General features: G+C 35.4%; 1 protein-coding gene across 1 annotated transcript in view; it reads right to left on the reverse strand.

Annotated features, from left to right (window-relative positions):
- Window positions 1-25,201, reverse strand: part of RBBP8 (RB binding protein 8, endonuclease) — a gene marked incomplete at its 5' end in the record, with an annotated part of 36,566 nt that overhangs the window by 7,182 nt on the left and 4,183 nt on the right. The window contains 15 exons of the mRNA XM_080340387.1: window positions 407-503; window positions 1,483-1,552; window positions 2,153-2,320; window positions 3,243-3,357; window positions 4,164-4,261; window positions 5,415-5,541; window positions 5,628-6,510; window positions 7,450-7,577; window positions 8,217-8,314; window positions 9,380-9,481; window positions 10,937-11,106; window positions 15,630-15,705; window positions 17,442-17,554; window positions 19,634-19,729; window positions 24,372-24,414. Of these exons, the coding sequence (XP_080196513.1) occupies window positions 407-503; window positions 1,483-1,552; window positions 2,153-2,320; window positions 3,243-3,357; window positions 4,164-4,261; window positions 5,415-5,541; window positions 5,628-6,510; window positions 7,450-7,577; window positions 8,217-8,314; window positions 9,380-9,481; window positions 10,937-11,106; window positions 15,630-15,705; window positions 17,442-17,554; window positions 19,634-19,729; window positions 24,372-24,414 (2,384 nt within the window). The remainder of the gene's footprint in view (window positions 1-406; window positions 504-1,482; window positions 1,553-2,152; window positions 2,321-3,242; window positions 3,358-4,163; window positions 4,262-5,414; window positions 5,542-5,627; window positions 6,511-7,449; window positions 7,578-8,216; window positions 8,315-9,379; window positions 9,482-10,936; window positions 11,107-15,629; window positions 15,706-17,441; window positions 17,555-19,633; window positions 19,730-24,371; window positions 24,415-25,201) is intronic.

The raw sequence follows: 25,201 nt of genomic DNA on the forward strand, positions 1-25,201 counted from the left end.
TATAGGTACAACAGGACAAGAAACCTCCCTATTCCACTAGCTGTAAATTTCAGTAAAGCTTTTGAGCTAAAGTTTAGAAACTTGTAACAATTTTTTGACAAGCTAATGTATTTTTTATTAACTAGAATCTTACTGGAACCATGATGTGAGAAGTTTCCATCCTCATATATATAGACAAAAAAAAAAAAAAATCAAGACTTTCTAAGTTATATGCAGTTCCTGTAGTTAAAAACAAACCAACCAACCCAAAACACGGTAAAAGCAGCTTTGGTAAACATTTACTTCTCTACTACTGTAGGTGCTGCTGATGATACAACCAGATTCATGATTTCATAGTATTTCAGCACTTAAATATTAGCAGAGTTAGAAGAATGGAAGACTGACCAAATTTTAAAGCATTACTTACTATTTCACATTCCTTACAAGTGTGGCCAAGCAATTTTCTCCTTTCTTCCTTTTTTCGAATAACCTCAATATGAGGAAAATCTAACACAGTATTCTTTCTGAAAAACGAAAACGTTTTTACATGATAGCACAGTTATTTCTCCTGCATGTCTCGAAATGTTTGGTTTTTGTAACACAATGAAGGAGAGTCTCAGGAAAAGAAAAAATACCAGAAAATGCCTGCAAAAAAAACCCAGTCATACTGCATTTCATAGCTAGGCTATTTTTGTAACTGCAACAGTTCCAGTTTTTAAAAATGTAATATGATCTTTTACATAACCAGAGATGTGTCTCCTTATGATGGCTTTCATAGTATAAAAGCAGTTACTAGATAAAAAATACTCAAATATAGACCTTCTGTAGAATATTTCTTTTGTCCAAGACACAGTTGGGCTTGCACTGATTTCTGCAAGAGGAATGTATGTTGGGGTTCAAGAACAGAACGAATAGATTATTTTCAACTTACCTGCTCACAAAACACTCAAGTTTTCATCTACAAAGATAACATATGCTGAGGTAAAAAACCCCCAAGGTAACAACTATTTAACTGAAGGGCTTAGTATCATTATGAAATGAAGATTCAGACTACCAATGATTATTATACAGAAAAGCAATAGAGGAAGCACTAAGAGGTACATTTGTTAAACATTACTCATTTATTGCCTAGAGGAAGGGGCAAAAATGCCAGAGAAGGAAAGGTTTTTATTAGTACAAGCAGCCCATAGGCTCTTTGCTCATAAACTCATGCATGACCACATGCCTACCAGAAACAACATGGGTTACAAAATATTGCATTCGATACAATTATAAAAAGCAGAAGAAGCGATCCTTTCTCTACAGCAAATCTGATAGAAAGGCATCTCAGTATGTTTACTTTATTTCCCATTAGCCCAGCTTTTATCTAATTCACTAGATATTTTACCTGTGCATCTTCAGCTGCTAGTATGTTATGCACAAACACATTTATTTTATGGTAGAACAAGTTCCCTATAGGATGTAAAGAGCCTTAAAATGCCTATGCAGAAAAAACTAAATTACCTTTCATCGCTTTTGAAATAGGGCTCCACAAAAGCTTTCTGCTTGGCTTTATCTTGTTTATCCTCATGTTCTGTAAATATACATGCAAAACAAAAAAATACATATCATAAAGGTTAACAGACTGCCTGGAGAAACGTCTGTATAATTATTGCTCAGCTATTAAGAAATCCAAAAATGCCACACACATTCAGCCTGAGACAACAGATTGAAACAGATACTAAAAGTAATATAGAACTGATTGAACCAGTGATCGAAAAGCACTACTGTTGTAGAAGGAAAACAGCAGTGAGACATATTTAAAAAGGTAAGCAGAATAGGTCCTTAAAATACAAAATACTGTAAAATATTTAATAGAACCTAGGATAGGAAAAAACAAATAATCTGCAGCCAAAAGCTGGTGTTTCCTGTAAGAGACGCTTTACTGTACAGCTCCTATGCCATGTTCCATTATACCACCCATATTTCTGTGGTGGCTACAGAAATGAACTCCCAAAATAATTTTCATATTGGTTTATGTTATGTCCTCACAATGAATAAATTTTCCCATTAGTTTATGAAGAATGAACTCATGGTTTATTTGGCATATTTGCTCCTAAAGAACAGAGCCTGATGTCAAAGCAACTTTTGTTGTTTAACCAGGCTAATAAAGACAAAACAAATTATATCCCACTCCTTAGTTTCTTGCTTGCTGCTGTTATTCCTTTATCCTGCTCTTCATCATGAAGAGTTTCTTTTTCATCACGTGCAAGACTATCATCTTGTAGGCAGGATTCATAATCTTCATAGCTTGTTCGATCAAACATATCTGTTAAGGTATCGTTCATTTTTTTTTCTTCTCCTATTATAAAAAGCATAATGAACATCCAAATCAGTCTCTCGACAATTTAAGTCAATAAAACATATTTAATCTGTATCAAAAGAACTAACATTTATTTCCTGCTCCAGTATTGCTTAGCTCAACATCAGCAACACATTTATTCTTTCTGCAGTTTCTCTGACGGCCTTTTAAATGTGGACAATGCTCATTTATTTTTCATAAAGACAGCTTGATACAATTTCTAAAATTTGATTAATTGCAAATCACTTAGGTATAGCTTCAACCTTAACACTGGATACATGAAATTTCTGTTCTTGTAATTATGGAGTTATCCACACAGAAAGAAATACTTTCTGTGGGTAGGAGATAAACTAAGGAAATGTGATCAAGTTGTAACAGCTTAAAAAAACAAAACATACCATTCAAAGTCACTGCCCTGCAGTCATGATTCACCACATACCATAAATTTAATGTAAAATAAACACACTTGGATTTATTTTAAATATACTAGTTCTAGTTATATGCCATTAAAAATTAAACTAGCCTCCCCATAGAAAGTCTAATATGACAAACAGCAAACTTGCAAAGCTGTTTGTTCTAAGAGTGCTTGTTGCAGGTGAGATCAGAACTGTTATATGGTTAAGTATTTCAGCACTGTAAAAGCAGAGCAACTGGCTCTATCTCAGCACGACTCCTATCAAATAAGTAAAAAAACCAAAACCAAACAGCCTAAAAACCAAAACCAAACAACTACTGATTCTACTAGGAAACAGACTGATCTCTGTAACCTGCAAAAATATATCAGTGCCGTTTTACTGTGAGACATCTTCTACTATCTACTCATATAGAAGAAAAAATACTCTTTACTCTTTTTTTCTCCAAAAAAAAAAAAAAAAAAAAAAAAAAGGAAACCAAAGAACCAAAGGAAAAAAAAAAGTCTTACTTGGACTGCTTTCCTGGTTTTGCTCTTGATTCTTCATTTTCAATAGCACACTTTCACTAACGTATGTATAATCCATATCAACAACTTCCCCTCCGACTTTTGACTGAGTACCACTCTAAATAAAAAAAGCAAACGTGACAATTGCACTCAGAAGAAACTTGTGTGGTTGGTGTTGCTATTGTATATCTGAAATGCTTTCACAACAGTTACTGGCATCTTTATGGACACTTTCTGTGATGTTTTTCTGCAGCAATACCTGCATGATAAAGATGTAAAATCTAGGTAAGAGAATAACATGTTTTGAAAGTCAAATGTGAAACATTTATCTAGCAGATTACTTTACCTCATAGGCATGAAATGCCTTGAAAGTTTTCATGTTAAATTCTACAAAGATAAAAAAATAATGAAACATACAGAAATTAAAAACCAGTGAAATTAATACATTAAGACAGCCTTTGAGTAAGACAAAACAAACAGACTTCAGCAAAATTCTCAGAGATCCTAATAACCAACCTGCACTCAACTCAAAGCTAGATAATAGTCACTTTCTGCATATTTGCTATTACTTAACATGAAGAGAGATCACCGTGAACATTTTCACAAGAAAAATAACGTGATTAAGGAGTTTTTTTCTTTTTTATCTTAACAGAAACCTCAAACCACCCCCCAAATGCATCAGTTTCATACTGAGTAGCCACCTGGATAAGTTTATCAAATACGACTAGATAGTGGGAATTTTTTAGGATAGCTGTAGTGTACTATGCATAAACAAATATATCTGGAGTGCCAACAAATACAAAATGAGCTGAATTTAGATTTATCAGAAAGTGGTTTTGGTCTGCCCAGAATAAAGTTCATAATACTGCTTTTTTAGGCTTTTTTCAATATCATAGAACATGCAGATTTGTTACATGAGCTTACCTTTGTATCAATCACAGTAATGTCCATTTTGTACTGTGAAAGGTCAGCTCCTGGGTCTATGCTCCACTGAAAGTTTTCTAAAGGTTTATCTTTCAGGTCTGGATGCCAAGAATATGACAAGAAAGACAAATAATCAGAATCCACTTCTGGCAACAGCATTCTATAGAGTCCAAATAAAAAGTTAGCTTTCCTTTTATCAATTCATCTTTGGGCTTAGGGATTGTTTTTTTTCAAACAACAAAGAGGCTCATTTGGTGTGAATCATATTTTGTCAGAAGAGTTAGAAATAGAACTTTAAGTTTTTTGTCATATTCAGGGAGCATACCACTGGCTCTATCTCAGCACGACTCCTGTCAAATAGGAGTGTGTTTGTATGAAGTATCTAATACATAGACTAGAATAGCCATAAAACACTCTGGCAGGTAGAATCTCTGTGCTGTGGAAATCAAGTAGTATTAATACTGGATGTAAGACATTAGAACGATAAGAATATGAAATTCAGTTCTTAGAATACAGAAGAGTAAAAAAGTGTGTCTGGTCATTGTTCCAGAGGTGGCCCTTGATTTACCTGTGAATTAGAGGTTTAGATTCTAAGCTACATGGCCACAGCAACTCCTGACACTTTTTTTTTTTTTTAAATTCATAATGCAAGTATTTCTAAATAAAGTATGCAGTGTAACAACTCAACTAAGGAGTACAGAAGCAGTGATTCTACAACTTCAATTCCAAAAATAAGTTTTGAGACTGGGACCACTTAACGAGAAAGAAGATACAACTTCTAGGAAGACTATTGGCAGCATCTGCTCATTATCACTAAAGGTACAAATTTATTTAAGAGATCATCAGGAATCGTGAAAAATATTAACAAAATGGTTTATCTTTATACGTAAGTACAGTTTTCAGACATTTGATATCGACAGTTTAAACTTCCTGAGATATTATTTCAGTATTCATATGCTGCAGTAAACAAGAATGCTAAATAAACAAGAAAGAACAAGATTCCCAGCCTGTCAAGTTTACAGTTGAATGCCAACAACATATTTATAATATAGTGGCAAAAGAACAACAAGAAGACGTAGATGTAAAATGTGGAGGTGATCTTGAGAAAACTTGAACAGAATAAGACTAAGTTAGAAGCAGAAAAGAGAAAGTTATTAAAATGTGAAAGAAGATGATATGAAAAATCCTGTTCAACCATAGCACAGGCTGGTGGGGCAAGGGACAATAAAAGGAACATTTTTATCAAGTTACCTTGTTCATTTTGCAGTACTTTATTTTTTGATAGTCTACAAGGGTTTGGTTGAAGTACAGACGCAGGTTCAGACTCTCCATGTCCTGTCCTTGTTTTCTTTCTATTTGGTACATGGCCACTGGCAACCTAACAACATATTGCAATTTTACTATTTCCTAAAATTTAAATATAATATTTCAAAGGAGAAGGAAAAAAATGACAGAAAAGCATACCTTCACATCTTCAAAAAGTTGCTCTGTCTCTGCAGAATTTAACAGTGGTGCAATTTTGAAGGGAGGCACTTCTTCTTTCATTTGCATCTGCATTTTCTTATCTGGGAATGGTTTTCCCAGCATTGCCTCTTGTACATAGGATTCCTCTTGTAAATCTCTGCCAAACAAACAGCTCTCATTGTTGGCATTTTGAACGGATGATGAACCTTCAGGAACGGATTTCCCTAGCTGTGAAAAAATGTCATGCAGAGTCACCTGTTTCAGTCTGTTTTTACAGGTCTCCTCATTGGCTTGTTTTTTCTCTTGACAACGAACTCCAGAGAAGCGATCAGAGAGATCCAAGGGCTTATCAACTGTGTGTTCCCCATTCATATGTGGAATGTCTGATTGAAAGGGCACAGAGTTCTCTTTGTTGAAGGATGTCTTTTCACAGCGAATTGCATGTTCATCTTCAGCTTTCTTTCTCTTAGCACACCGGCTTTCTAACTGCCGCTGGTGTACGAGAAGGAAATCACTCTTGATTGCCTCATTTTTAGCTGCACAAGTGTTTCCAACACCAGTTACAGTCTCATTATTCTTCTTCACAATCATTTGCCTATTGATAGAGGCCTGGCTGATAACTGAGTTTATTTCAGTTCCAAGATTCAGTGGTGCAACAAAAGCAACATCTTCAGATTTTGATCTACTTTTATGAGGTCTGGAACTGGAAGGATTGTTGAAGAGGTTGGTTTTGAGATGAGGCTTCAATCCTGAATCTAAAATACAAGGCGTATGGCTTGTACTTGAGTTGTTTTTCATACTGCTAGAAGCTCCAAAAACAGGAGAAGCTACCTGAGAATCCCAGTCAACATGTGGTGGAGTGTTCTGAGATGGATCTGAAAGACTAAACACAATGAGAGAAATTTTTCTGGTGTATACAGTGGGCTGGGAGGAGATATAGAAAGGGATATAGAAAAATTACAAGCTTCCTATGAGTGATTTGCTTTAAAGCCGTTAGAACTGCTAGTATTAACTCAAAACTGGAGGAAAAATAAAAGGGATTTTTTTTTTTCCTAGAAGTAAGTACTGTTGCACTTAGAGCTGTAAAAGGCTGACAAAACAGACTTATTCTTCATTTTAGTATGGTGTGAAACTCTGCCCCACATGCCACTGAGAAACAAAGACAGAATGAAGCTTTTCTAGGCATCTCTCCTACCAAAGGACTCCCTACCTTTCTATGTGAAATGGAAGAAAGTGAGAATGGTTGTGATAGCAATCTATCTAGATTATTGCATAGATCTTATAATCACAGTAACTTCTGCAAGTGAAGGAAAAATGTGCAAGCTTCTTTCAGGTACTCTGTTTTTCACTTGACATCAATAAAACATACATTTAAGCGAAAAAATAGAAGCTAATAAAAATTCAGTTAAGACTACAACATCCTGAGGAGAGTGGGGATGGCTACAGTCAACCACTAGGTCATCTAGTCAGCAGAAAAGTTTTATGATCATTTTTCTACTCCAGCTCCAGGCCTCCTTATCCCCAGGTTTAGGGGCCTCAGAAGATACCTTGCAATAACAAGAAGTCAGTAAGGGAGGGACTGAGTACGCAGAAATCCCAAATCAAAAGTTTGATAATGAAGTAAAAGTCCACAGTTTTACGTTTTATCAGTTCCTCTGCTTCTAAAGTTATTTACTTGCAAGAAGCACATATAATATGAAAATATTTATTTCCATGTCTGTACCTTTAAAGCAAGCTGCTGTAAGGTTTTAAACTCTACTAAAACTAGAACTTTGTATAAGCCTGATTAAAACAATATTATTATAACAAAGTGGAAACACACCCTAAATTGTTGTCATCATTTCTTGATTCAGAAGCTGGATGTTTTCTTGAGTCTTCAGACTGCGTGCTCTCTGGGGCCTGGCTCATAACAGTATTAGTTCTGGGAGGACTTAGTACACTCTGGGACTCCTTGCAAGTGGTGAAGAAAAATGAAGAAAGGAAGTGTGAGAAGCTATGAGAATTAAAAATTAGAAATATGCTAGGTTTGCACAGAAATATTCTGAAGACCCATTCAAATTGAAATATTTAAAACTGAAAACAAATAAAGGTTTAAAAGGAGATAAAATTTTGATCAACAGCTTTATAGAAATCTTATGGAAATGAAAAAAATAAATCATAATTCAAATGCAGACACACATACAAATAGTCTGCATACTATCACTTTCACTATAGTTACCAAGCAAAAGTGTTAAACAATCTCACCTGAGTCACCAAACAATATTTTTTAGTGTCTTAGACATGATTGCTGCACAATGGGAGTTTGGCAGACCCAAGTGTTTAGTCCAATGTCTTAGTCAAACTTGAAAGTTGCACACACAAGTAGGAACTGTGCCTCTGCCCTCCTCCCCAACCCCTAGACAGGTGAGCACAGTTACATCTCTTCTTGCTAAAGTAATTCTGTAATGAGTAAGCAAAAGCAAGCCAAAGAGGGGTTATTGCAACTTGGAATACTTTTGCAGAATTTTAATGCAAAAGAGAAACATACTGTTTTCAGAAACAACTGGCACAAAAAACTGACTATGTAAGATATCTGGGAATATTACTTACAGTTTCCTCTTGAACAGCAAGTCCAATTGTTTCTGCCACGACTGCAGCCAAGTTAAAAGATGGCTTTGGCACAGGATAGCCTCCCATCCTTAGTTTATCTATACAAGTAGAAAGAAGTTCACAGTAAGTTACATACACATTATAATATCTTACTCAACTCACACAGATGGTACAAGCACAGAACTAAAAAAGATCACAAATTAAAATCATAAATAGTTTGACCTGTGTCAGATAAAAGTCTTATCTGGAAGTGCTAAGTGGAGAAGGAGGGCAGAAGAAGAATTTCTGATGAGAGCAAACTGCTGTCTCATTACAGAAAAATAGTCTTCCAGTTTGAAACAGCTCCCCAAAACTAAAATACAAAGACAAGCCAATGTAAAAATTGCTTTTCAAACTCCCAGTCCAGGGCATGAAAAATCTGAGAAAAGCACACAGTACAGTGAAAAAGTATATTTATAGTAAGCTGCATATTTCCTAGAGTACACTTACAATTATCCTCCTTATATTTTTATTAGAAAAGCAATAGATGAGTTTCCCTTCTTTCAGTGGTTTAACATTACTCAGTTTATTAAACTGGGGCAAGGTAATGTGATGGGAAAGTACAAGAACTACAGCCAACACAACCCTGACATCCACAAACAATTTCAAAATGCCAATTCTCAGCCATTTATAGTTAAATATTTCACAGAGAAAAAAATCAGGGTGACAGAAAGTTCTTGTCAATGAAGTGTTTACACAGAAAGACTTGTACCAATTCACAACTGCAAAAAAGAGGAATAATTAACAGATGCCTTTCTAAATGTTACATATTGATGTCAGACAGTAAGTGCAATTCTCAGAATGTTTATCTCCCATACAGCTGGAAAATCAGATGTAAGACACTTGGATAAGCCTTATATTTTAAGACATCTGCAGAAAGTGCTGCATTGAGCTTCTTTTTATTTCTTGACTCTAAGCCCTGATGCTATGATACATGATCGAGGGGCATACAGACAGGCATCACCAGACAGGCATTTCAGCAGCAATTCTGTGATTAAACACAATATCCTTTTTCTGGCACCTTTGTGTAAAGATGAACCCTCACCTGTTGAGGAACCCTCCATTTTACAATATTTTTGCCTTATTTCAAATGGAATTAGAACTAAATCAATCAATACACTTACTTGGTACAGGGGATAGTTGTGGATCACAGGTGTCTGCCACTAGTATCTCTTCTCCATGGTGACTGTTCACTTGTGTGGAATACAGTGGAATTTTTCCAAACTCTAGGAGAAAATGTAGAAACATTCCCAAACAGTGAAATTAGGTATCCTATTATGACAATTTTGTGTAAATACAGACCATGATCTTGATTTTAAAAGCACTTGAATGTGAATTTTGATATGTCGTTAGATCCAGTAATCTAAACACACCTGATTATTTTTATTCTGAGATATCACTATGACAAATTAGTCACAAGTATTTCGTATTGATCCTCTATCTCATAAACATGAGCCCAGCCAGTCATCCATTAAACAGTGACATGTAATTACATCACTTTCTATACTGACCACATATAAAGTATGTATTCAATCTATATTTCACCTGTTAAAATGGCAACAAAACTGTTACAGAGTAAACCATTAAGTGGAATAACTTTCTGCATCAGCTAAGGTAATGAAAAGGTAAAAACCCTGAGACTTGAATCATGGCTAATTTAGTGCCATGTAGTTCTTTCTATCTAGACACCAACAGCTTTTCATAGCCATTAACTGTGGTAGGTATTTACATCATTTCTCACATATTTAACTTTGGTTTTATTTAGTAGCTCATTTTTTATATATATAAAGATGGAGAGAAGTCGGTATGTTCAGAAAGGAGAAACTATTCACAGCATTAAAATTACATGCACAAAATAAAGGGCTTGAATAACCACCCTACTCTCTTCACCCCGCAGTTGTGCTATTTTCATTATTGGAAAGAAGCTTTTAGTCAAGACTTTTATTTAGATGTAATGGCATAGTATTTAAAATACCTTTTTTATTTGACAAGGTAAATTAACATATTAAGAGCACCTCGACAGTTTATCATATTTCCTTTGTATCACTAAAGTACAAGCCCAAAGTCCCTTGTTTCACAAAAATATTTGTTATAGTGAAAATACATTAGAAATATTTCTATGACATTACAGACTGAAGTTTGGAAACCAAGTGTGCACAATACTTCTGGACTTAGACACAGAACAAATCCTCATAGTGTATCGGTACTAGAAAAAGAAGGATCATGCAGCTGTTAGAATTCGAAATTTATCAGTTTCAGTATTACTTTAATTGCAGAATTGCTGAATGGGGCAAAACATTTCTTTCACTCTCCACTAGGTGGTGACATAGCCGTGGGCACAATTCAAACCCTAACAGATTTTATTTTTCATTATGTTTGGAGTTACAGCACAGATATGGGTTGGAAAACTGTTCTATTTGCATGTGTATGTGGATGAAGATAAGTGGGAGGCTGAGATAAGCTTTGAGCTGATATAAGAGTTACTGCTAAAGACATTTTTCCCCAACTCATGTATTATGGCATAATGGAATAATGGCATAACGGAATTATGGAAAAGAGCCAAACAAACAAAAAAACACACAAGGTTTTTTTCCACTCTTTGCAATCAAATTTATACATTATCTTTTTATTTACATTCAAAAATATACTTTCAAATTAATTAAAAAATACAATACTCTTACCATTGTTGCTTTCCACAAGTTCCAAATCTGACTGTGTATGTTCTGTGTATCGGATATGCCTGTTCTCTTTTTTTCTTCTCATACGATTAACCAGAGAAAATGAAGAAGTCAGAACTGGAGAATCTGGAATGACTCCTTCTTTTAATTCCACTGCTTGTTGCTTTTGCTCCCTGAAGACCAAATTAGGTGGTCAAATAAAACTCAAGTCAGCAAGATTTTATTTTTTTATTTCAGTAAGCAGGACACAATAATATGCTTCAAGAAAGCAACAATTTAGAAAAATACAGCCATCTTAATAACACCGCAGTGTAAAAAAAGTAATACTAGAACACAGTTTTTAGACACAACTAGCAACAAATTCACTGTTACTCCATCATCAAGCCTAAAACCAGCATACAACTCTGGTTCTTCACATTTGAAGTCACTGTTTAGCTACTGCACTATGGAAGACTGTCTCCCTGGAAGAAGCCAGGGTCTATAGAGTTTCTAGCTTGTCCTCTGAAGCATGTGCTACTTGAACAAAAGAAAGCTGAAATGGATGGACTAGTGTCTCCCTGTTTGGAAGGCCCTGCATACCCCGAGAACTGTTGTAAATACAAACCAAAAACTTTTGGAAATGGTAATCAGCTTTTTAAATGGTAATGAACTGCACTACATTAAAAACAATACCTCTTCAGACCCTTGTATGATACCTCTTATTCACCCCACAAAGGTCTTCAGAGAAGAGTGTAAAAAGCAATGAAAACCATGTAAAACAAGTAACGTAAACCACAAGTTATGAAGCTTCTTTTCTCTCACAGTCAGCTCTAACAGCATGTTGCAGAACCAGTATATAAAAATCAGTATAACAAGTAACTATGTCTTTTCTCTCCAAAAACTCTATCTAGACATAGTAAGGAAGTAACAACAAAAAAACCATTAATTTCTGTTCCTTTAACTTAAAAAGAGTTTATTTAGTACTTAATAAGGGCATTGCTACCTGTCATATGGTGCTGGTAGTGAGAAATGGAGGACACAGTAAAAGAAAAACACAAGGAAATCTAACTCATCCTGCTTGGTCATCTTTCTGCAGTAGCACTTTTCCTTATGACTCTCAAGAGAAAACATGGGCCAAAAAATCATTTCCCAACTATGAAGGGAAGGATGTAAGGTTTTGATGCAAGGGAAGAAGATGAAATATGGATATATTTTTGATTACATTGAAATGAACCACAAGATCTTATATAAAATAAGTTAAGGAGAAACTGTAGAAAGCTGCCTGGCTTGAGACAAAAAGCATTTTTGCAGGTAGGCTTTTTACCATGGCTAACTTTGAAGACTTAATGACAAACATTGATGCACTGATGCTCTGAAGTCTGGACGAATCCTATTGTACGATTCTGTAATTCCTCTTTTCTAGCACATTTACGAAGAAAGCACCATAACTGGAAAACTGTATCACCTACTTGGATCATCTTAAGAAACAAACCAAAATAAATAGCAGACCAATAAATTAATCCAGTTACTTCGCAAACTGAAGTTAGCTGTTACAATTCTCTTCACATTTTCTAGCACACGTGGCCTTGTATGACAAATTACCCTACTATAAATGCATCTTTCTGTACCTTACTTTTGTGCAAGCCAACAGGTAGTTCCTACATACCACCACAAAAAATTACCAAGTTAAGAAACTGCCAAATATACATCATAAATATGTAATACATGATTTCAGAATCTTGGAAACATTTATCTGAGACCCCAGGAAAGGCTTTTGCAGAAATTTCCGTGCTGTTTCTGTCCGCAGATAATGAAACCCTAATCCGATAAAGGATCGGATAATACAACTCTTCTATAATTTAATTGATTTCAATTTTATAAATGATATTTAGACTTCTTTTCCTAAAATACTAAACTTTGGTAACAAAACACAGAAGATTGCAAAAATCTGATTTCTTATCATGCACCAGAAACAATCTGGTACCTTGCACCTAGGTGATTATGTTATATTGATCTAAGCTGTTTGTTCTAAATAAAGTTACATGACTATAGCTCAATGCAGTAGCTCTACTACAAATAGCAGGACTATTCTTGTTAATTACTGTTTATCTACTCAGCTCTGCACCTATTTAAATAAGTTAGTTACTCTGCATGTTACATGGTTAAGTGCTACATTGGTCATTACCAACTTTCCTACAGTGGCCGGAGATTTTTACTGGAAACTAAATTACAAGACTGGAGATCAAAGTAAGACATCTGGATGGATCTGTCTGGTGTCAATTTTTTTTTAATGTCACCTCTTAACTGCTGTGAAGCTGCATAGAACCATTATTAAAAAGCAATTACATAGTGGGAGGCATATAGAAATTTTTTATTACTTGGTATTAAAGAGGAGTACTCCTAGGGTCATGAAATATATTACTCTGAGAAGATTAAATGCATACAGAAAAAAGATTATCAAGGTGTAAATGATGAGAGACAAACCAAGAAATACAAAGGAATAGGACCACAGTAATTCTGAACTGAAATCTAAGTTGTTTTACTTCTCTACCCAAGTTACTTTCTGACAAAGACAAGAAAACATTACAAGCAGAAAATATATCAAGGCCACACATCCTTTCCCATTCTCCCCACACAGCATGCAGCTTGTTCAGAGAGTCAAAACTGAGGTAAGTTTCAGATGACACCAGATCACAGCTACACAATTTGACTGGAATTTGGTAAACATGATGCCCATCTACAAGAAGGGACAGAAGGAGGATCCAGGGAGTTACAGGCCTGTCCGTCTGACCTCAGTGCTGAGGAAGGCCATGGAGTAGATCATCCTGACTGACATCACGTGGCACATACAAGAAAATCAAGTGAACAGGCCCAGTCAACATGGGTTTATGAAAGGCAGGTCCTGCTTGACCAACTTTATCTCCTTCTATGACAAGGTGACCCAACCAGTAGATGAGGAAAAGGCTGTGGATGCTGTGTATTTGGACTTCAGTAAAGCCTTTGACACTGTATCCCACAGCATTCTCCCAGAGAAGTTGGCAGCTCATGGCCTGGATGGGTGCACTCTGTGATGGATAAAGAACGGGCTGGAGGGCTGGGCCTAAAGAGTTGTGTTGAATGGAGGCAAATCCAGTTGGTGGCCAGTCACGAGTGGTGTTCCCCAGGGCTCAGTATTGGGGCCAGTTCTGTTTCATCTCTATCAATGATCTGGATGAGGGGATTGAGTGCACTCTCAGTAAGTTTGCAGATGACACCAAATTGGGTGGGAATGTTGATCTGCTGGAGAGTAGGATGGCCATACAGAGGGATCTGGTCCGACTGGATTGTTGGACTGAGGCCAACTGTATGAGGCTCAACAAGATCAAGTGTTGTGACCCAAGAGCAGGACCCAGCAACCCCAGGCAGTGCTACAGGCTTGGGGAAGAGTGGCTGTAAAGCTGCCTGGCAGAGAGGGATCTGGGAGTGTTGACTGACAGCTGGCTGAATATGAGCTAGCAGTGTGCCCAGGTGGCCAAAAAGGCAAACAGCATCCTGGCTTATATCAGGAATAGTGTGGCCAGCAGGACTAGGGAAGTGACTGTGCCACTTACTCAGCACTGGTGAGGCCTCACCTTGAACCCTGTATTCAGTTTTTGGCCCCTCATCATAAGAAGGACATTGAAATACTAGAGCAAGTTCAGAGGAGGGCAACAAAGCTGGTGAGGGCCTGGAGCACAAGTCTGATGAGGAGCAGCTGAGGGAACTGGGGCTGTTTAGCCTGGAGAAAAGGAGGCTGAGGGGAGACCTTATTGCCATCTACAGCTACCTGAAAGGAGGTTGTAGCACGGAGGGTATTGGTCTCTTCTCCCAAGTAGCAAGTGATAGGACAAGAGGAAATGGCCTCAAATTGCACCAGGGGAGGTTTAGATTTGATATTAAGAAAAAAAATTCTTCACAGAAATGGCTGTCAGGCATTGGAATAGGCTGCCCAGGGAAGTGGTGAAGTCACCATCCCTGGAGGTGTTTAAAAGGCATTTAGATGAGGTTCTTAGGGACATGGTTTAGTGCTAGAGTTAGGCTATGGTTGGACTAGCTGATCTTCAGGGTCTCTTTCAAGCAAAATGATTCTGTGATTCTAACAAAGTATCACCATCCTTGCTTTGCACAGTGCACCATATTTGCATATAGTTACAACATTATATTGCACATTCTTGCTATCATGTCAGATTACAATTTGACAGTCAATTTGTAGCTCATTATTCTTATGGCTTTCTTTTGAAATGTACTATTTTTTTCTTTTAAAAATTATAATAAGTTTATTTTTTAAATTGATTGCAAGATCCTGGCACTTGTTGACTAGCTGAGCATCTACTTTTCTAGTTAACCTAGGAGGAAAGAATTGGTAAAGAATCAACAGCAGAATAAACGGATAAAACGTGAGGCTTTGCTATTCACTGTGACCAGAATAATCTTGAACAATCATGAAGTCAAACAGAATTTCTATGAACAATTTTTCTCTGTTAAAAAAAAAGATGCACGCAGTTAAAAGAAAGTAAAATATCTGCACAATACGAAGATGCTAGTTTTATGCTATTATAGTGGCAGCAGACTGTTTTCACAGTCTATTACAAAAGAGGAAACTCAAGTTAAAAAGGCTTAAAAGCTGATATTTATATCCCCAGACATTACTACTGGGGAATGAGGGGGGAGGTAATATCCAAAAAACCCCAAAACTTACTCCAACTCCTTCTGTAATTGCTGGAACTGTTCAGTTATCTTTTTATTTTCATCCTGTAAGTTGTTCTTTTCATTCACTGCAATTTATAGGAGAAAAAAGGAAAAAAAAAAGAATCAGTGCACACATGTTAACATCATAACATACCTAATTTTATCAAGTCCTTTAAGGAAACAGAACCAATTCTAAAACATAATATCATACACCCTCCCTACGGCTTACTAAAAGGAATTTCCAAGCCAGTCATTAAAATGTTGTAAAACGGTGTGTTAGAAAAGCCAAAGGTATCAAAATTACTGGATCATATTAGTTCTACACAATCATTAATTAGTTTTGTCCATGTACATACAAGTGAGATTGTGTTGTAAGGATGAATGAATTGCTCACTCAGCTCCATGGACAAAATTGCTTCCCTAGCTTGAAGGCAGCCTATGAGTCTAAAGTAATTAGAATTTGCTTTTAGCCACCGAAGTGGCCAGCTAATTGGAGAGAATGGAAAAAAAAACCCAAAAATTCTTAAAAATCAGGTGAATATTTTGGAATTTAAGAGAGAGAAGTCAGAAGTTTTATTTTACTTTTCCCAATTTCCAGTTAATTCTGCCTGTACTTCACACTAGCTTATTGCATCACCTTCAGCCTTTTTTCCAGGCTGTCTCAAAACAATGTAGTGATAGCTTCCAACTTTTTGATTCACTATAATTTTTATTTTCTTGTTCTTATTTTTTTGTTGTGTATTTCACTTCTGGATTATTCTTGACTGAACTTTTTTGCTGGTTGCAGGAAATACATAAGTTGTCATATAGATCTCAACCCAAATCCATGGATTGATAGATAGTGTTCAAGAAGATTTGTACCCTGATTTTTACAGCACAGAGCTTTACCTAGAGATTGTTTGTACCTTTTTGGTTGTTAAACATTAAACTCAAGGATTCAGAATATTTTGATGTAAATATCCAATAGTAAGAGTCTTTGAAAAATTAATGTATTCTATATTAGTATATATTCTAATATTTCTATAATTTAATTAAGCACTGAAAAGATACTTCTTGTGTCTGGCATTTCCCATATTTTAAATCTCACTGAATGTCTACTTGTTCAGGATCAAGCAAGACTATTAAACGATACAAAATAATGGTAAAGATACAATTAACATTTTAAAATCCCGTCCTGTATTAGTTAGTACTTCATACAACTAATTTTTTCAAACTGTCTTTATGAAGAGATTTGTTTTCTCCAGCCTTCTTGGCACCTACAACAAATAGTTTATTTTTTCCTGTCCCATATGTACTACTTCCTGATTTCAAAAAGAGCCAGCTACAAGCTGCCTGGTGTAGAGCAATTCTTCTGTGGCTTCAGAGGTTTATGTGAAGGTTATGGGTTACTGCAGTTAAGCACAAAGACCAACTACAGAACACAGGCCAGACCCAGGGAACTTCTGTTTGAACTTGCTGCTTTGTGATCACTGGTTACTTTTGAAATCAGGGTTTCCTTAGGAAAGCTGGCAGTCAGTAATTCTATGCCTTATCTGTAGGAATAAATAGAAGCATCCACATTTTATCTAAAGTAGCTACTTCACACTAAGATTTTCCACGTCAGTTCACTTTCAGTATCAGCACTTCAATCTCAGAAGGTGGGTCAAATGACTAGTAATTGGTATGTTGCATATTTTCAGACTGTAGAGTTAAGTATCCCCCAACTGAACTTCTCAAGCTTACTGAACACACCATATATAAATTATATCAAGTTACAGGAATTAATTAAGAAGTAGTTTACAAAATACTCTGTTTTGTCTTGAGACTCATGGATAAAACTCACTAAGCTCGGTGATAAGTTTAAGATTCTGCTGCCGTATATTTTCGAACTCTTGCTGCTTCTTTCTCATATGTTCTTCGGTTACAGCACAACGATCACATAATCCCGCTCTTAATCTACAATAAAAGAAAAAAAAGTCTCTCTGTTAAGAAAATATTGCACACATGAAGCAGATATCCACACTTACCTGGCCTTTTGAACAATGAAAACCAGACAATTTCTGACAACTATGCAGAACACCACGAAGTACTGTGGTTTTATATGTTGACATAGCAATATTTTGAGATTTCTGAACAGTCTAATACTACACATATTAACGTTTGCATAAATGCCTGTAGGTACTGGATACTTCTAAAGCAACATGCATTACTTTATTAAAGTGGAGCATGCTACACCTTGCCAGTGAAAGCTTTTGTGAGGTGTCCTACTAAGAATACTGTCATCTATACATTACCATATATTATAAGCACAGTTCATTCAAGCAAACATAAATAAGTAAAAGCATTTCGGTAAATACAGTTACTCCTTCATCTTAAGGCTATATCACTTCCATTAAGCAAAGCAATAAAAAGACAAATAGTAAGTTCACTCTGTAACAAATACCAAGCAAATGTGAAATCCTTTATCTAGACACCAATACTTAAAAGCAGATTCAAAAGTCCACGTAAGGCATTGCCTCCACTGTCCCTAATGGTTTAGATCAGCTGTTTAAAGCTCACCCTCCATCAAAAAAGGACTTGTTACGATCACTCCATCCAACTTGACACATTCATTTGTGCAATGAAATGTGTGTTCATTTTACAGGTGATAACCAAAGTATATTTATTTCTGGTACAGAACAAAAAACTAACCGCTTTACCAAAGTATACACCAGACCTTATTTTGCCTGCTAAATAAGAGACCAGTTGGTTAAGAGTTCTTGCATTGCTGCTCCTAGCACTTGTAGTATTAAACAAACAAACAAAAAACATCAAACAAAAATGAGAAAACCAAAACAAATCAACAACAAAAATCCACAAACTCCCACAACCCCAAATAAAACACTTAAGTTTCCAATGTCACAGTTGAATACTGGAAGTAAAAGCCATCTTGGTTTATGGGTATTTTAATATTGTGGAATTATGTAAAGAGTATAATACTGAAATGCCTCTTCATATCAGCTTATCTGACTAGCTGTGTAATAAACACAGTTTTATCATCTCTTTGTATTAAACCACTTTAAATACTCTTCTTGTTTTCTGCAATATGAGTACTTCATCTGCTAATGGATTAGAAAAATCAATCCACTCTGCAAATGTCTCTCTACCTACATGGTATGAAAGTTTATTACCTGTATGGTTACAAGTTTATCTCTAAATACCCTTCACAGAGCAACAGAGCTGAATGCAAAATTTGACCACCATAGCTCTAAAATTTGAAGTAGCATAGGAATGTGGGAAAATAATTTACTATGTAATGATCTCCTGTTCCCAGAAAGCTTCTGAAGAGCCTATTAGGAGCAAATTTAATGTACGCTTTCCAAAACAGTTATTTTTAAAAGAAGAAAAAAGGCACTGTAATTTCATGTCTATTGGTTTTGTTTTGCTACACCAGATTAAAAAAGAACAAATAAGTGAAAGGCAGAATGGGTCAAAAGGTGATCAGAATGTCTAAGTCCAAAAGAAGGCAAAAGACAGAACCTGCAATTAAATTTAGGTAAAACTGACAACTGAGGTAAAAGACTCCTCCAAATCTGAAAGATTTCCTAGCGAGTTCTTTCATGAGTTTTAAAGTATATTATGTATTTTGCCTTTGAGTTTTGTACTTGTATCACATCTTGATCAATATCAAACCTAACTCTACAAAAATGGATGGGAAAAAATGTGCCTTAAAATGCCCACCTCCCTTCCAAGCCGATCTATCTAACTTCTGTTCATCTTAACCGAACTAAGCAAGCTAAGCACTTCGAAAATAACGAAATAACAAAAAAAAATAATGCAGTTGGAAGAATCTAAATTCTACACTTTTATTTAAACACACTATTTGGATTGCATTAGAAAAGGACTGGTTTATGAAAAACAGCAAAAACACAAACAAAAGACCCCAAACTAAATTTTAAAAATTACAAACAAAACCAAACAACTTCGAAAGTATCCAGAGCTACTCTGAAAGAAGAAAAACACAACAAACCCAAAAGATAAAGGACGCTACTTCACCTGTCTTCTAAAACCTTGATAGTGTCATGAAGTGCTTTTTGCTGTTCTCTGAGCTGTTGGTTCTTGGTGTAAAACTCTTCAAGCCTTTCTGCATCCCTAAAATCAAATAGAGAAAAAGTTAGTTCTAGCTTTAAATTACAGCTATTAGGTTTTCAATAGAGAATTCTCTCTGGTTTGTTTCTTTCATATTCTTGGGAAATGTGACTATCATCAGCACAAATACTGAGTTGAAGATAAATTAAGCAAGGGTTTCTGATGAATGGTAATTTAGAAATGTCCAAGTTAGGAAATGAACAACTAGTTTCTAATTCATATTACAGTTGGGCTTCTGTTGATAAATCTGATTTTTGCTTAGGATAAAAATTAGAGTTGATGACAGTCAGAGCAGAAAAGCTAATAGTATTCAAGCAACAATTTCAGGGAATGTAAACTCAAGCTCATCTCTTATTTGATTTTGCAGCTCAGCTTTCACAATCAGGTCATTTAGGTCTTGTCAGAGGAGTGAGTGCATCTTGTGGTGTGGCAAACCACACTAGCTGTGTAAAGCTCTGATAAGCCTTTAGATCCATTAGAGGTTTAGTTCCCCAAGAAGCAATTCTCAGAGTCTATAGAATATGGGATTCCTATAATATGAATAAAAGCAAGAGACCTCTCTTCCCCAAAAACTCAGATGATCTTGGGGAATATAACTTCTCTAAAAGCTAGGATTATTTAATTAACAAAGAACATTTCCTTCTCAAAAGACGTAAGCAAAAGCAGTAACATTATCTTTCAGTTTTTAGCTCCCCTCGCTTCTATTATCAGATGACAAGACTTCTTTAAACACAAACAAGGTATGAGCAAAAAGCATGCAATTTTTTCTACAAGGAAATTAACTTCCAGTAGAAGCTAAGCAGCTGAATCTATGAAACATGACAATGAGTCATTTCTGAGAAGTATTCCCAGCTGTTCTTGTTACCATGGAATCCTTTGTATATTCCATGAAAGTGGGTGTTTGTTTTCAGTGTGCCTGAGAAGGATTATTTGAGGAAGTCATGAAATTAGTTGACAAAAAGCTGCTAAGCACACATACACAACAGGAAATAAAAATATATTTACTAATTTGTTGATACAATTCTTTTACACAAACATACTTTTAAATTGGCACTGACCCTTTAAGATAGGGTTGTCAAACATATTTTCATATTGCTGGTTTTAGAGTAATACAAGAAATTAACTATCAGGGGTCATAAAGCGAATGGGACAGCCAGAAGCTTCCGCAGTGTACAATCACAGGCATATTTTATTAATTCTGAATTTTAAGAACATGTATTTTATTTCTCTGTACTACCAGTCAGACCAATATTATCATTTTCAGCTGCATATACAACATATAAAACAATGACATGCAAACAGCATGAAGGACCTTTTAAGATTTCTTTCATTGTAGAAGGACAAAGTGTTAAAGTTCTGATAGAGTTCTGTTACCTCAGTTCATTAACCAAGTACAGCCAACTGATGGCAAAATCTGAACTCCGACAAAAGCAGTCTGTATTTTTCTGATGTCTATGGCATAAAACATGCTATTCATACCTAAAATATCAGATTTTAAAATCTTTTGTAAAGCTACCTTTAAGACATTCTATGGCACTATTTGGCAAAAAAAAAAACCCTACACAAAAAACAAGAGACATTGACATACAGTAATACTCCTTGCCTTCAGCCTAAACCCTGTAAAATATCACAGTAAGAATAAAACAACAAGAAGGAAACAGGTTTTTTGGTTTTTAGTATTCCAGTGCACCTGATAAACATGACAGACATTTTTGGCTATGAAGGCACCCTGAGTAATGAACAGTCTCTGACCTAGCATTTACAAGTCATTAACTCCAGTGCTGAAGTGGGGTACAAAATAAGGCGTTCATTGTCAGCTGATTACCAAGTCTGAAATACTAAACCTCAGGTATTCAGATGCACCAAGAAGAACAAGACCTCCTATGTAAGAGTATTTTATCTACAATGTGGTAACTGTAGAAAGCTTCCAGCAAACAATAATTAAACCATTTGGTATGTGTTCAGTCACATCACTGATAATATTAATCATCTAGAAAATTAACTGACAAATTTAAGGTTTTCAGACATTTTCATGACACACCAGGTTAAATTAACAGCAAGAGATAATTTAATCAATTTAGATTAAAAATGAAATAACTATTTCATTTCTGAATTATACATACAAAATAACAAGGTGATAAATTGATTTTTCCAGGAAAAGTGTAGCTTGTAAGTATAAAACATAGCAGCAAATATTTGCTAACTGAATGTCAATCTAATAACCAAACATAATTTCATCTACTAACATAAATACATTCCTTGTGACAGTGCAATATAATTCTTAATGTTCAGAAAGAATATCTTTAAAATGTAAACAACACATATACTAATTTTAATTAAAGATATGGCAAAATCCCATGGTACACCCTGAACCTAAAGTCTTGATAACATTCGCGTATTTCACAGGCTCATATTTCCAATTGATTAAAAATTCACCAATAGACAAAATAAGCAACAGGACTCCATTGCCACTTTTTTAAAAATAATCAGTGAACTCTTACACACAATTAAATTGCAGCTGCAAACAGTATACACTCTGTTGTACTAGTGTTACATATTCAACAAGAAGCAACATGAACGCTTACAAATCTGGATCCTGAGGAGCAGATGCATATGTGGGGGAAACAAGAGCTAGCTACACAGGTACTCTTGGGATTGTAAACTCTGCTGTAGAGTTGATTAATTGCTTAGTAAATGAAGGGAACCCTGACGGTACCAGAATAAGGTGGATGCTGTTGTGGAAGTGACTGATCTTTCCTTTTGTGATCCTATCCTGAACTGTTCCTTCAGCTGTCACTGCTACCTTCTAGCAGCTTCTCTGCAGCCTTTAGTTCCCAGAAAGTGCAAAGAAAACACTGTTGCACCTGCTCAGCAAGCATCAGATAAAAGTCAAAACCATAGGCAATTATATATAGCCTCCACAGATGAGATATGTATGAATGCAGCTGAAATATCAGAAAACACAATACTGCACAGGCTCTAAGTGCTACTGCGGATAATCAAATGTCAGTAAAATGGGTGATATTTAACTGAAATTAGCAACATAGAAGCTCAGAGGAGGTTTGAGCACTACAAAGCATAAACAAAAACCAAAAAGATATCTAGGGAAGGGAGCAAACACAGGCATTGTACAACTGAAATTCTTCCAAATGGCTAGTGAAAAGAAACAAGAACAACTTCCCTAGAAGTAAGACACCCGTATAATTGTAGAACTGTTATTATAAAATTAGACAGCAAGTAAAGTATGTACTGTAGTACAATTAAATTACACCTGAAATGCCAGTCTCATTTTAAAATGCATTTAGATGCTTCAGGTTGCAGGAAAAGGAAAGACAGATTCCACTAGAGGGAATTTACTCCTACAGAAAGACAACTTCGTTTCCCTCACAACCAGGAATATAAGCACACCAGGGAGTTTAGAGAAGAACTATCAAAATGCTAGAGAATTGCTTGAGTTACTACAGTGCAGAAACCCCCACAGGATGACCTTGTTTTTATAGCCTAGGGGAAGGTTATTTCCTGCTTATAGAATTTGAAAAATGTAACAAAAACAAAACAAAACAAAAAAGACAGCTGAAAAATCTAATAGGAATTAATTAGGAAGAAAACTGACCATATGATGAGAGAAATGTTTTTTCTGAAGAAGCACAAACTACACTTGAGAGCACTGTGGCTACACTTTAAAACTCAGATTGCATAACTTTGACTTCAGATGGCAATGCTGGGAATGCTAATTTGCAGCATTTTTGCTAATTTTAAGAAGCATTTAATTTCTTTAACATACCTAAGATAATTATATTGTTTTCCAAAGTGGAAAAAGATCAAGTAATTTATTTTTATCCCTCCTACACAGCACTTTATAAAGTGCAACTCATAATACATGTCATACATAATATTAACATAATATTAATGTAATTAAACCTGAAGTCAAAATTTGAATAAGGAATTACATTAGCATATCTCTTATAATTCCATTAAACATGGCTTCAGTCAGCAGAAGGAAACTAAAAGCTGATTTAATGTTGTAAATACATATTGTGATTCTACTGCACATGTAAATCTTGTAGTTCACATTTTTTTCCCCTGAATTGCTTCTAATGAACATAACTAAAACTTAGTGTCAAATAATGACTGCAAAAGAAATTACATGTGCCTTAAGATATAAGTATTCACTGAAAATTAGCAAGGTTATTAGCAGAATCTTTACTGAATGACTGAAACATGACTTAAGACACAACACTAAAGGCAAAAGTAGCAAAAAAAAAAAAAAAAAATATTAAAAAGTTGGCCTGTTGTCTTGTCATTTCTCTTTTAAAGATTCAACCTCCATTTTAAAATGTCTACCCAGTTGTCTTTCATATTAGAAACGTCAACATCTTGATAGGTATCCTAGAAATACCATATATGAGAAAACTTTGTACCAGTCATTTGTTCAAGGAAAGCAAACCTAGTGTTCAGGTTCCACACCCTATAAAGACTTACATGTATCTTCAGATGACTTCAGCTGAATTACTAGAAGAGCAGAGTTTTGTACATGTCTGAAGGAAGAATCCATGAAACCTCAATGGATCTTACAAGAATTATGGCCCATTAATGGTACTCAGACTCTCATTTAATAAATTAAATCATTAGTTTGAGTACTTACAAGCATCTTTCCTTTTTCAACTTGGATATTTTCAGCTGTAAGCCTGAAAAATTGAAATAAAATACGTTATAGAATTTTGATTAAACAAAATGAGTGAAACAATAAACTAACTCTCCTTTCACCAATAACATCTGCAAGAGAAAAAAACCCTAATTTTGAGAGAAAATGGTTCATTCTGGACTTCTTGAGTATGTTCTACAGGTCTTGGAAACAAACACAGGTATTATGATCCTAGGAAACAGGGGCTTATTAAACAAACACATGGATTCCCACTTAAACAGGTTAAAAAAAACCCTTGTAAAAAAGCTCACACATAAATACCAAGCACTGCCCATTTATTTTCATTGACTATGTCTACACAAGTAGCATAAAATATGTTCAGTGTACACATACATGCATAATTCAATGGTTGAAATGTAGTATCCAATGACTGAACTGAAAAATATATTACAATGTATAAGCAAAAAGGAAACATTAAAAATGGATGATTCAAGGCTTCAAAACACAAAAGGCCAACGTAGACTATTGAAGGTAAGCTACCAGACCCTCGCAGCCAAAGCTTCTTTGGAACCCTCTCAAGGTGGACTGAGGAATGATAGTTAATCTGTGGCCTTTCTTCCACCAAGGCCCACACACTCCTAAACATATGTCTGTACAGATGTAAAAAGGTTTGCAAACACAACTGATGCTCTCAGGAGGAGAATATGAGGTGTCTTGTAAGCCTTCTTGCAAATCTGTTAATCATTGAGGATAAAATGATAAACTTATGAAATCAGAACACTTTTAAGAAAACTTCTGACAATATACGTATACCCAATACAACATCTTAC

This window comes from Nesoenas mayeri (genome assembly GCF_963082525.1).
Source record: "Nesoenas mayeri genome assembly, chromosome: 2".
Classification (NCBI taxonomy): Eukaryota; Metazoa; Chordata; class Aves; order Columbiformes; family Columbidae; genus Nesoenas; species Nesoenas mayeri.